General features: G+C 36.1%; 1 protein-coding gene across 1 annotated transcript in view; it reads right to left on the bottom strand.

Annotated features, from left to right (window-relative positions):
* Positions 1 to 14259, bottom strand: part of trhde (thyrotropin releasing hormone degrading enzyme) — a 315571-nt gene that overhangs the window by 64935 nt on the left and 236377 nt on the right. The window contains exons 8-10 of the mRNA XM_002939942.5: positions 3912 to 3977; positions 3116 to 3303; positions 1547 to 1635 (exon numbers count right to left, since the gene is read on the bottom strand). Of these exons, the coding sequence (XP_002939988.3) occupies positions 1547 to 1635; positions 3116 to 3303; positions 3912 to 3977 (343 nt within the window). The remainder of the gene's footprint in view (positions 1 to 1546; positions 1636 to 3115; positions 3304 to 3911; positions 3978 to 14259) is intronic.

Raw genomic sequence — 14259 nt, 5'->3', positions numbered from 1 at the left:
CCAAAAATGTGGACACAATCTGTACTCCCCGGTCAGAAACAATGGTATGGGGAAATTGTAGATAAAAAAAAATCTAAAATCCAGGCAGGGTTAGGAAAAGAGGGTATTTTTTTTCAGGGGATCAAAACTAACCATTGTGGCAAATCTGTCAACAATTAGAATTAACACTGGTAAATTAACAATAATATCTATAGAAATATGAGACCAAAAAATATTAGGTATAGGTTATGGCTGAAGACCACATGGGTGTATAGGAGGACTTATGCCGATAACAAACTGTATATGATGAGATACTGTAAGCCAAAGTTGACCACCAAAAATAAGAAGTTCTCATAAAATCCAGTGCAAGGTGCAAAGCGCAGAGTTGGTGGGTTCAAGCCATCCCTATTCTTACTGCCTGCCATAGGGTAGGTGGCAAGGACAGGACCTGTTGCAACCTGCATCCACCATTGCTCACTTATGCATTTGAAGGATGTACAAGTTAAGGGAACAGTAGAGGCGGTGGTGGGGTGATTGTAGTCTCTGTGATGCCTGTGGCAATAGCAGCAAGTCAGTATGCTAAGTGCAAAAAACAAAAACAGCAACTTTTTTTGAAGTAAAGGAGAACATGACTGGGCTTGTAAACTGTTCCTAAAGCTCTGGTAACTAGCAAATGCCTCAAACATGTGAAGATGGGAAGCTTGGGATGGGAAGATGGGCATCAGAGGTACAGATATTCACTGATAAAAAGCTGTGGTGGCCTTGGGCTGGTACCAAAGCCCAAAAGATGTAGCATTTATAACTTAACTTTAGCTTTAATTCTCCTTTAATAGAGGGATTATATTTATTTATTAATTACAACTGCATCATAAACAGAGAAGGTTAAACTTTTAATGAAAGAACATACACAATATAATCAACATGATACAAATATTCTTATATACATTACAGGGTGTGTGGAAACTGCCTCAGGTGATTACTTTCAATAGTATTTTAACCACTCCATCCCATCTGAGCCTTTTGATTTATATTTTTGCTGCTGATTGACTACCAGGGGAGCTATACTGTGGGAATTTAAGAAATAAAAAGGCACACAAAGGCTTATTTTTTGCTAGCCCAAGCCTTTGTCAAGCTCCAATTTTAAAAGGTGACGTGAGAGCCTATCAAATGAATGGATTTGACCTGTTATTCAGTCAAAGAAATATTAACTTTTACTCTGCCAGTTCATCCCAGACAAATGTCAGTATCTGAAAATACATTGGTACTGGTACAGAGTTAACCCACCACTGTAAATTCTGTAGTCTAATTTTTGAATATATTAAAAGAACAGATATAAAAGCAGCAACAATAAGTTTAGTTTAATAGAAAAACTACAAAGGCATTAGAGAGAAATAATGCAACTTGAACTTGCCAGAAGTTGTGAAAAATCAATCTTTGGCAACAGGTTCTCAAGTGAACTAAAATATTAACAAGACTATTTAAGAAATTCATGTTAACCTTTCTGATACTTTATTTCATATTCAGCAATATGATTTTTGAATTTCAAGACCTGCCAGTACATTCTCACCTGATTTGTTAGACACCCATATAATTGCCTGGGGAGAAATGTGACTTGTATTTCCTACTGCAATCGTTAATGGAATCTGCCAAAGCGAGCTGCAATACAAAGAAAATTGAGTAAAAACATGGGAATTGAAGTGATTACTCTCACTGAGCAAGGAAGAAAGATAAACAAGCCAGAAATCCTGTTTTGTGACAAGACGTTTAAATGTAGCTACTCATGGCTTTAAAATGAGCAAGCCACAACCTGCAAAAGGCAAAGAGAAATAATAGATTTCAAAATTGAAATAATTCAAAAGATGCCATTTTAATACCGAGGTTCCTTATAAAGCCTTCAGAAATTATGTGGTAACTGAAGAATTGTCAAGAAATAGAAGTACTGCTTGAATTAATTTAAAAGAAAGGAAATTAAACATTAGTACAATGCCTGAGGCAGAACATGATCGCATATTGCACTTTAATGCCAAGGAGTAGTAAATGGCACAAAGGCAGTATAATTTCCCTTAGCTTAGCTTTGATTGATAAATGATCATTTTCAGAATGTCTAAGGTATTTGTCTTTATGAGTAGATTTCAATATTGAAAAAGTCATTCCTTTATTATTTAAAGAACTATAATAACATGCATTTATGTGTGTGTGTGCTTGTATGTGTTTGTATGTGTTTGTGCGTGCACTATATCCCTTCAGAAACAATCCTGTGTGAGTATACACATTTCAACAGTGTATTAATAGTGTCACCTACCATAGAAATGTAACAAAGTACAATTTGTTGAAAAATCTGGCAATCTGTTTTTTACAAATAATGTGCTGTCTTTTGTTTTTCTTGTATTAACTTAACACAATACATGCACGATTGATAGAGATTGTTAATAAAGCAGTGTACCAATATGGAGGGGTGATCATGCCAGTACAAGCACTGTGGCATGATTGCCTTTTCAAAATACTTTTGCCTTTTCTGAGATTAAATTGTGACAATTTGAGATGGTCTTTTTTGCTTCTACTGGATTTGGTTAGAAGCTAGGAGGGAATTCTGTAAGCAAAGGGCTACAAGTGTAGTGTTCGTGTCTTCTTTCTAACTTAGCTCTTTAGGTATTATATATATTATATAAGCAACATATTTTGAACAGTGGTGGTAACCAAAGCACTTTTTGGAACCATTTCTTACTACTGAGCATATATAGGCTTTGGCGGATATGCAGTAATAGATTTTAGTCCCTGAGGACTATTTTGTGACCATAATGATGGCTATTACAAGCAAAGATGTTTCTTTTATTAAGACCTGAGAATACAGTAATTAAATGCTTACATTTTTACTTAGCATGCAAGCATGTGTTGGTCTTAAAAGTAGTGCTATCCTTGTGAACAGAATGGTAAAAGGTCTCGGGGATTGGTTAACTATAGACATTTTGCTATTGTCATGATCTTGCATAAGCCCTCAGGCTAGAAAGAAGAAAAAAGTCAATGCAGCTGGCTCAAAGAAATTGTATTTTTGGGCTGAAATCCCCCTGATGTGCACACGGAACAAGTGGCAAAACAGCAAAAGGGAAACTCACGACTGAAAGTAAAAGTAAGGTACCTTTTATTTCTGAACTCCTTGTCTCTAGTCCGTTTATCTATATTGTATAGGAAGTGCTCCTGAGTAATTGTTATGATGTCATCTGTTGTATCATTTCTTAGGATTGTTATTACAGGATAGCCCATCTGAAGTGTCCACTGATCCATTACCTCCCGGATATTCAGTAATTTACCTTCATTCTTTAGAACCTTAAAATAAGCAGCAACACTCTGTTTTTTAAAGTTAAGAATAACATTTCAGCAGGACATTTACTCTTTTGAATAGGAGATGCCATATTGTTTAACTCGTTTAAGACATTTTGCATACACACTACCGGTATAGCAGCATATGTGACTACTAATGACTACTGTGACTAATACTAAATGGCAGTGACAAAATCTACAAAGAATGCAATACCCGAGGCAATATGCCATCTTATGTTAGTAAGTATACCGTTTCTTCATTAAACATGATCTGTGTATACACAAAGATATGCCATTATTCTTCATTGGCTATTAAAGGCAAAGTCCATTGCAATGTTGTATAATTTGGTCTAAATGTTTGTGATATTAATTGCAAACTTTAGATGGAGATCTTTAAGTTATGCCAGTAACTCTGCAGCTGTGGTGCAACTCTGCAACTGTCGTTATCAGGGCCCATTAACAAAGATACAATGTCATTTACATCTTGTCAATAAGCATGTGCAACTGTTGTTATACAGTCTGCACCATTTCCGAAAAACAAGTGTACAGTGAATGACTGATCTGTATGCTTTTAACATAACAGTTAATAATGGTTTAAAATGCTATATAAATACCTTGGTGAGTGTGTTCCAGAGATCATTTCGTGCAGCATTGCCATATTTATGAGTTGTTAAATAATCCTAGGAAAGAGATACATTTTAAATGTAGATACTTAGCAGCAAATGTTTATTTTTGCACAATGTTTAGGCCAGTTCTAGCTGTTCCATTATGCACAGTATGCATCTGTACACACAAACATGCACATATTATAATATACTTGTTTTATCACTCAACTTGGGACTGCGCTCAGCAAGACTCAACATGTATTCCATTGGGTAAGACGCTGAATAGTGTTTGGCAAATGTACTTTTATAAAAGTTAAATGTTGCAGAAGCTGAAAATATATATTCATACCTATATATGTGTCAGCTGTGACGCTCACTCCTGAACCAAGTCATTCAGACAAATCTAGTAATTCACTCTGCTTAGCCATCTAGCAACTACTAGAGGTAATCACAGCGTTAACTAACTGCTGGTGAGCAGATGAACTGCAGTAACCGTGACCCGCACATGAGCTCTTGTCCTTTGGGTTTAGCTACATCTCTGTCCTGCTATAGTATACCTTATACACATACACATATATATTGCAAGAAGGGTAGAAACAGGACTTGTATTATATGAACCCAAATCTGTAGTAATAAATAAAAACTGAAGACCTATAATAAAAATGGCACAGGTTCGAGTGAGAAGTACATCTGAGGCAAATTCTTTTAAGACATATTTCTTAAGCTTCAGAAGCATATGACAAAACACTAGTTAATAAACATACAGCTGGGGACATTTATTAAGGGGATTCTGTCGTGATTTTTATGGTATACTTTTTATTTCTAAATTACACTGTTTACATAGCAAATAATTCACTCTACCATTTAAAATGTTATTCATAAAACAAACAAATGTATTTTGTAGCTGTACAATTGTTGTGTAGGCAGCCATTTCAGTGCATTGTGCCAGAGTCTGAACTTCCAGAAGGAGCCAGTGCTACACATTAGAACTGCTTTCAGGTAACCTATTGTTTTTCCTACTCCCATGTAACTGGAGGAGTCCCAAGCCGGACTTGGGTTTCTTACTATTGGGTGCTATCGTGCTCCCTTCCCATTGTCCTGCTGATCAGCTGCTGGGGGGGTGATATCACTCCAACTTGCAGCACAGCAGTAAAGTGTAACTGACATTTATTAGACCACAAATCACATGGCTGTGGCCCCCTGGGAAATGAAGAATATGTCTAGCCCCATGTGAAATATCAAAATTAAATGTAAAAAAATCTGTTCGCGTTTTTGAGAAACGAATTTCAATGCAGGATTCTGCTGGAGAATCTCTATTAACTGATGTATTTTGAAAAAAAATATGTTTTTCAATGACAGTATTCCTTTAAATAGCAACATGTGTCTGTGTCATTTTATGGGCAATTTACCAAACACAACAGCAATTGGTCACAGTTGCCCTTCCTATATCTGCTATTTTTCTTTCCTGTTAATAACTCTGACATGAAGTATACAGGTGGCATCCCTAGGTAAGCACCATGCCTTCAATTTGCCCTAATGCAAGTTTTTAATAAAGGGAACCCCTATGTTATCTTTGATCCATTAGATCTGAAGCCTCATTTATGATTGCAAACAAATGTGCAAACTGCAAAATGGATGCAAAATTGAGTGTGCAATGACACAATTCACAAAGGTCAATAGGGCTCATTTATCAACATTGGGCAAATTTGCCCATGGGCAGTAATCCATCACAACCAATAAATGATTGCCATGTCCCTACATGCACCCGGCCTGTGCATTCATTGTAGTGATCTTAAAATAACTGCCAGCTTGGACATGGCAGTAATTCCCAGGATTCATTAACAGGAGTTGCATGAATAGTTGTAAATGAGTTTAAGCAAATCATTAGTGATGAGCTATGGATTCACTGCAAATTCTGCATTTCGGCATTGGTGAATTTTTTGCAAAAAACTGCAGCAAATATTCTGTGGGACAAATATTCACCAAATGAGGAAAAAAAAATCAACAAAGTGAATAAGGACAGATTTGCTCATCACTATGAATCAAATGCTCATTTTTAACAGTGCGCCAAAGTATAAAAATGACTTCATCCCCACTCAGAAAACATTTGTTGCATTGCGACAGACACAACTTAGCATACAGCTTAGTTTATACTGGAATTCTGGTGGGGGGGGGAATGCAGCATTGTGTGTAAAAAACATTGCAACTTTGTAGTACTATCTTTAACATGTCGGAAAGTAGCTACAGAGAACAGCGAATGCATGGTATGTTTACTATATCCAGACTAAATTTGCTATTATGTACATAGGATTTATGAGAAATGAGCATTTCCATATAATTAAGACTCATTTCTCATATACTGATATCCCCACATGCTTTCTGTAATTAAAATATCTTGCAGGTGAGACATCAATACTGTCATTAGCGGGATGTCTCACTCAGTAATTACTTTGGAATGTATGTGAGGAAATTATCAGCACTTTGCTCCGCTGATGTCGTTTTAGAGCACCCAGTGAGACAATAGCTTTGTGAACATAGCAATAATCTCTTATTGCCAGCCACTTTTCTCCTACAATATCAGCTTTTAAAAATAATATTTTCCTCCTCTTGTCAGCTCTTACAGATACTCTCACTCACACATGCTCCCTCTCCTGATTAGAGAGCAGCGCTGGCATATGAGATGCAGCAGGCTTTGTCGGAACAGTTTTGTGGAAAGCAGCTTTTATTTGCATAGTTAAAGGCAAATGATTCATGTCTCTGGTATTTGTTAAACGTTGAGATGGTTTGGAGTAGCGTAATGTTGACTTTCTGTTTTTCTGTTTGTGTCTATATTTCTGAAATTGCTCAGCCGAATGTCTTTTTGCTGAGCGTTAATGTAAACAAAAGATTGCCTGTGCCATCCAAAAAGAGATCTATTGTGCAATGAAGGAATATCTGAACGTGTCACTAGGTGATACTCTGCCTTATAGCAGCCATATGATTATAAAAAAGTAAGCAGAAAAATACATAACTTGAGAGAAAATAGACACAACCTCATTATAAAGAATGAGGGCTTATTTTTAATGCCAGTCTGGGCCTGCGACAGTGACAGCTTAGAAAACTTGCAATACTCACTTCAGATATGAATATACTAGAGGTTCACACCCAATACTGTTGAACTCAAGAACAGTTTATTTACAGTTTCCAGCACAGTTGTGAAGAAACATTTTTCACCCTTCATAACAGTTAAGGGTCCCCAGGCCACTGGCTCCCAGCCTGACACCTACGTTCCTGCTACTTCTCTCTCTTCAGGGACACTGTGCCTTCATACAAACTTCCAGCATATCGGTCAGCCCTGCGTTCCAGGTATACTAGTCCCCACGTACCCTAGTTCCTCTCCTTCTGGGTCCCTTACTGGATGCTGAGTACCACTGGGACACTCTCTATCTTCTCATTGGAGCCTTAGCTACTTGTCTCTCTAACCTGCCCTCACACCACCTGCAGGGATCTCCAACAAATCTCTATCTCTCATATTATCTCCTGCCAGTAACCTTACTGAGGCAAAATTTGAGAATAAATGTTTGTATTTTATTTTGCATCTTCTCAGTCTGCAGTTAAAAATGCTGTCTGGCTGACTTGGGCAACCAAAAACACATGGTTGCCCGTTTAGTAACACTGCCCATTTGTGCCATTATTCCCAACAAGCATTTAGCTTTGCCTTTGCCCAATTTACTGCAGGTAGAATACTGAAATCAAATCTTTCAGTGGTTGGTAACAGGTACTACTCTAGGGGGCCTATTTATTAAAGTACAACAGGTACGAAATACAAAAAATTCGTATTTTTGTACTGTGCGTATTTTCTGCGACTTTTTCATATATTTGTGGGACTTTTTCATACTTTGTGACAAAATCGTATTGTCCCGCCGAGTACAAAAGTTTCAGATTCATTCAAGCTTTAGTTTTGTGACTTTCTTTGGGCCAGGTTGAAGCTGCAGAGTGCCATTGAGTCCTATGGGAGGCTTCCAAAATCATGCACAGAAGGATCAAAGCCAGAAAGGTTTTCCTGCCATTTACGATCGTTTGGATACAAAAATTGTGTGACTTTTGGATCGCCAATACGATATCGTGAGATTTTTTCGTAAGCATTTTCATGATATTTGCGATCATCAGAAATTATCTTATTTAATCCAAATTTTTCCCATTTCGGGATTCAAACTCGTACTTTTATGAATCAGCCACTGTGCCACTTGTCCAGTGTTAGCAAATAAACTCCACTAATGGTGAGGCCTCAGTTTTATTGGTCTTATTTTTTATTGCTTATCTTTTTTCAGACTCTTTCTCTTGTCCATATTCCCTTAATTGCTGTCTGGTTGTTAGGGTAAATAAAATTGGAGTCAGACAACATAATCAACATAATACACTCACTTCATTAATCACAAAGACACATTTGTTTGGAATGCCCAGTTACTACTAATTTCACTTTAATTATCCCTAACTGTAAGGGGCAGATTTATCAAAACAAGAGTTCGAATCCCAAATGGGAAAAATTCGGATTGGAAACAAAAATTTCTGAAGATCGCAAATATCATGAAAATGCTTACGAAAAAATCGTATTAGTCACGATAATATCGTATTGGCGATCCGAAAGTCACGAAATTTTCGTACCGAACTATTGTAAATAGCGGCAAAACCGATCTGATTTTTTGCCCTAAAAATACGAAAAAGTCGCGCAAGCATCAGAAAAGTCACAAAAGAGCTGAAAAAGTCATGCAAGCGGCGAAAAAGTTGCGCAAGGTACGAAAAAGTCGCGGAAAATAGGATTGGACCGATCGAATAAGTAAATGTGCCTCTAAGTGTGAATAGTAAAAATGTACAACAGCATCAACCATATCTTATCTTTAATAAACATAATTAGTAAACAAACTGGATTAGTCTCCAGACTGGTGTATTCGGCTGCTGTGACACTTTTTTGTAAGCATTTGTAGTCTCAAAAGAATACAGTGACAACACAGGCTTTGTAGGTACTCTACACTGGATGGTACTGAATACGCTTTGCAGTGGATCCAAAGGAAATTACGTTTGTTGAAGATGCACCAATTGTAAATTGTTCATATTCTATTTCTATATTCATATTTTGGCGTTTCACAAATTTTTCACTGTTTTGCGAATATACACTTCTATTTTTATGGTTGCAAAAGTATAATCGTTTGACACTTGCAGTAGGGGCGTAATTCCACTCTTGAAAATCTCGGCCCATATTGGTTTTGTAAAAAGATACAATATATTTTTAAAGAAAGGCTCCATTAATAATCATGAATAGGAAATATGGTTTAAAAAATTTGAAATTTTGATATATATATTAAAGGAGAAGTAAAGGTAAAAACTAAGTAAGCTTTATCAGAAAGGTCTATGTAAATACAGCCATAAGCACTCACAAAAAAAGCTGCACTGAGTCCTCTATCAAAAGAAACACAGGATTTTTTTTGTAAATATGTTTTCAGTATCTGACTTTCTCTCTCAAAAAAATCCTTCATTCCGAGGACTAGAGTCTGCACAGCTCTCTTCTCTCTCCTGCTCCCCCCTCCCATAAGAATTTATAAAATTCCCTCCCCCTGCCTTAGGAATGTGTAATCTGAGCTACCAACAGCTACAGCATGGAAGCTACAAAGACCACACTTAGGGCTCTGGCACAGTCAAATATCCTGTGTCTCGGGCGACTAATCTCCCGGATTGCCATCCCACCGGCGAAAATGTAAATCGCCGGTGGGTTGGCATACACGACGGCGTGATTTCAGTGAAATTGCGCCGCCGCGTATGCCATCCCACCAGCGATTTACATTTTTGCCGGTGGGATGGCAATCCGGGGAGATTCGTCACCTGCGAACAGGGAGTTTTGTCGCGGGCGACTAATCTCCCCGTTGCCAGAGCCCTAAAATGGCAGCTACTATCTTAAACAAACAGAGAAAGCTTCTAGGGCTCTTTACTCAGGTATGGTAATGCATTCTGTAAAATAAATATAGTGTGCTAGGTGGCACCAATGTGGTAAATCTATTGGCAGTAAAATGCCAAAATGACTTTACTTTTCCTTCAAGCTAAAAAAAAAAAAACACAAAAAAACTTTAATGTAAAACTTTGGCATCTGGAAGCTTGTGAGGTCATGTGGAGATTAAAGGGAGCTGTCCTAGGCAAATTTTAACCATTTAGACAATTCAAATTTTTTTGAGCTTTGTGAACCATTTACAATGGTGTGAAAATTCTGAATTTGAGGTGTTAGATTTTTTTTTTCAGTTTTATTCGCATTTTTTATTCAGATTTTTTGAATAAGCTAACATTTGCATTTTTGAAATTTCAAGGTTATTCAAAGTAAAAAAAATACAATAACTACACTAATATGAATTTATAAGGACAAATAAGTCTACACGTTTATTAATGCTGCACATCTGTTATATCATAACTTAGGAACAAGTAGCAGCCCAGCCCAGAGTGCAACTGCCTTACATAAAAAATAAAAAGTATTATCCAAGCACATGTGAGAAAGTAAGCCACTAAACAGAACCAGTTCTTATTATCACATCCCTCCCCCAGACATTTTAGGGCTTTGTGGCAAAGAAAGAGTGTATCATATTTAATTAAGACACCTTCTTCCAGCAAACTACAATTTTTATAGCTATATATGACATACTATGTTTAATACTCTAGAAAAACCTTGACCCCTAAATACAATATCTGACCAACTTCAGACCCGAAGCAATCATTTACTAGACTTGCTAGCCTTTGTAGTAAGCAAGTTATACTAGGAAGAAACAATAAGTTGACAGAAATGACTTTCCCAGATCATACTCTAACAGATACAGTATTTCACACTAGAGGATAATCTCATGTGATGTACACAACATCATCTACTGTGTGACTTAACCGAAAATGATACACAACTTTGAATTATTATATTCCCAAAAGCCTTTTTTTTACTGTTTTATGCATTGGTGTTCTACGCAATAAAAGACAATATTTATACAATGTCGAAAGCACAGGCTAAGTTTAGCCATTTCTAATCAATATGTTCATCAATCTGTGTGGTACCCCAACTTGTACCTTAGTTACCATCAGGTACAAGGTACTGTGTTATTATTACTGAGAAAAAGGAAATCATCTTTAAAACATAGAACTATTAGCTTAATAATGGGTTCTAAAAGGGATGGTCTTCCTGTCGTTTAAAGCTTTTTTGATAACAGGTTTCTGGATAAGGGATCTCATACACTGTTCCATCTATTCTTTGTGATTCTAAAGTAATTTTGTACTTAATCTAATATGCACACCAGTTTTCTTTCTTAGAACAACCCAGAGTTGACCTAAGATTTTGTTCCATTGACATTTTTACACCATTTTCCTTGCATTAATAAAGTCAAATTCTAAAGTTAAATTGTTATACACAGTTACTTTTATAATTAACAACAAGCTTTACAAATTCTGAAACTATAGTTAAAATAATTGTGAATTTATTGTTAGGCAATTTTTCAGCTTGACAAATATATTCTAGTTTATTGGATTTGTGTTTTCTTCACACTACACATTATTTCTCTTTAGGAGGGTGATGTTCTTTTCTGCATTTTATGACCATTTTTTATTTTTTATGACCAGTTTTATTGAGTAACCCTTTGGTTTACTGTATTTTTGTAACTTATATTTATCATTGATTTTGCAATAAAGTACTAGCATACCAGCATATGTTTCTTTGCATTGTTTGTACAATATCATCATTTATGATAGACATATATAGAACAAAGGAAAAAAAGTACTAGGACAAATAATTAACACAGTAAGAAATAACATAATATGAACTTATCAATGGTATTGTCAGGCCTGCCCAGAGGGTGTCCGTTTCCCATCGGAGGTGTAAAAGTGAGGAGGTTCCCTACTTGAACATATTGGGTAGCCATCCGGAGTGGTCCACCCTTCAAATGGTTGGAGCATCGTTGGCCTCGGTAATTAGAAAGTAATCCCAGCTATCCTAGATATTTGTATGTTGTTGTAATGCATTGGATATTCATACTGTATTTTTAATAACACTTGTAATTGCTCAAATGTTTTTTTATACATATAGCTTAATTTTTTGATAAGCAAATTTTTCAGCCTTGGCATTTAAGTTTAGACTAAAAGAGCAGCACAAAGTGACTCCCACCTAATCACAAGCAAGAGAAATAAAATAAGAACAGTGACTCAGTTAACTGTCATTGTCATTGGCTCTGTTCAAATAATAAGAATACATGTGAATTTCAAGTGTCGTTTATATATTTTATGAATTCATGCTTCAGGTTGGGAACTTACAGGCTCATGCATTTTTGATGAAAGACTGCTAGGAGCTATTCAGTAATCCAGAGCTGGCTCAGCACAGCCATACAAAGTGTAAAAGACATAGCATATGCTTGGCTAGAGATCAACGTTATCTTGTGTATACAACTAGAAATAGATTTTCTAAGCTTTTATTGAGTGTTATGCATGATGGACCTTGCATAATTATGTGTATCAAGTTATGTAACAAGAAAAATAAAAACATAATTTTAAAATCATTAGGGCTCATTTACATACACAAGTGCAGTGAGCAAAAAGAAAATGTAAGCACAATTGCTGTATTTTTCTCCACAGAGAACTGTTTTCCTAATACAATTGTATCTGATTCCCGAAAATGGATGAAACTGTGCATTAGCATTGTCACAAATTGGTCACAATTGCGAAAGTTTTCTAAGTCTGTCTGGTGTCATTTCCAGTGTTCACGTCATATCCAGTATTCTGTTGGCTCAACAGTGCAGCTAGAATTGATGTATGGCACAAAGGGAACCCTGGAACTACAATTTGCCTAGGAAAGCTCCCATTGACTTCAACAGCTGTAAGTGGCAAAGTTTTGTATTGGTGTTTTTTGTGGTTTTGGTATAGTATAAATGGTGAAAAATTCACACATTTTTTACACTACAAGATCAAGTTTAAGTGCAAAAAAACACGAATCGTGAAAACAAATGAACATTAGTAAATGGTGTTTACAAGTAAATGTCCCATTACTCTTTACTGTAGTAGCAGCAGTAGTAGTAAAGTATAGAAACTTTTCCTTGGAGCAACTATTAGCTGCACTAGGTTCAATGAGTGTACAGTATTCCTTCCATCAGCTCTGTCCTGTTGGTATGTTCATTTGGCCAATGTTTATTTTTTGTAAGATTTTTGTTTTTCTTTACATATGTATTTTTCGCAAAACTTTTTGCCTTGAAAAAGTTGCCTTGAAAATGTCTCCAATGTATTCTGCACACAAAAGATCACGGCAGAAAAAGTTACAACCTGGATAATAATCTCAATGATACTTGAAGGAGCATCAAACTGCTGTTTTAAATAACCCTCACTTTCTGTCACACCTGCAACCTATAACACAAATACCGCAATACTATTCTATACCACATTCCCAGGGTTCCACATCTCTCTCCAAAATGGCTCCTTCCACATGGCTGCTGAGCTTTTCAAATTATAACACAGTGCCACCTTATGGCTAAACATGCTATGACCCAGGAAAAGGGACTCACTTCCCATTATATAGAGGACCCCCAATAGCCGTCTAATAAACTAGGGGACTGCCAGTGAAAAGGGGCATAATTTACCTGCCCTACACTAATAAATATTACCCTACAAAGAGATGTGTAAGATGTTAGCACTATATAAATATATTATAAAGGGTCATAATAACAACAATAGCAAGTACAGTAAAAATAAATAATTTCGTGTTTCAAAAAACAATAATAAATAAGACATTTAGTAAACAATAATTCCTAGAATACCTAGGAATAAACTGTGATAGCACAGAGCGTAGGCATAATGCTTAGTTCTTAATATACAATCTATCACACTACCCATTGCACAGCAGTATTCATGATACTGACTGATTTCATCTGAGCAAAATCTGGAACTGCTGCTATTGTTAAAGAGTTGAAGAGAATTTGTGAGGCCTTAAGGCTATTCACAGGAAAATGCAGTATATATAATAAAGACAACCCCCTGGGTTTTTAGTCCCAGTCTTTTATAAATTGTTTGCACAAGTTCATTTGTCAATTAAAGTATGCTTTTGTCTATCCTAAAATTATGCTTTGCTTTAAGTAGACACACAAAGCCTTATATAAAGAAGAATAATGTCAGCTGGACTGTGAGGTAACTTGAATGTACAGTACTGTATGTTGGTTGAGATATGTTTGCAAAACACATATATAAGTTTAAAAAGAAAATTCTAAGCTTTACAGAACTAATACTTATTTTATTGGGACGTTGATTCATACTTTTTTAATCTTAGGGGGTAATTTATCAATATTTAAGACTGAATTTTTCCCACTATTGAAGTAAATCGGGG

The sequence above is a fragment of the Xenopus tropicalis genome, chromosome 3, assembly GCF_000004195.4.
Source record: "Xenopus tropicalis strain Nigerian chromosome 3, UCB_Xtro_10.0, whole genome shotgun sequence".
NCBI classification, from domain to species: domain Eukaryota; kingdom Metazoa; phylum Chordata; class Amphibia; order Anura; family Pipidae; genus Xenopus; species Xenopus tropicalis.
This window is presented reverse-complemented; position numbering and strand designations above follow the sequence as displayed.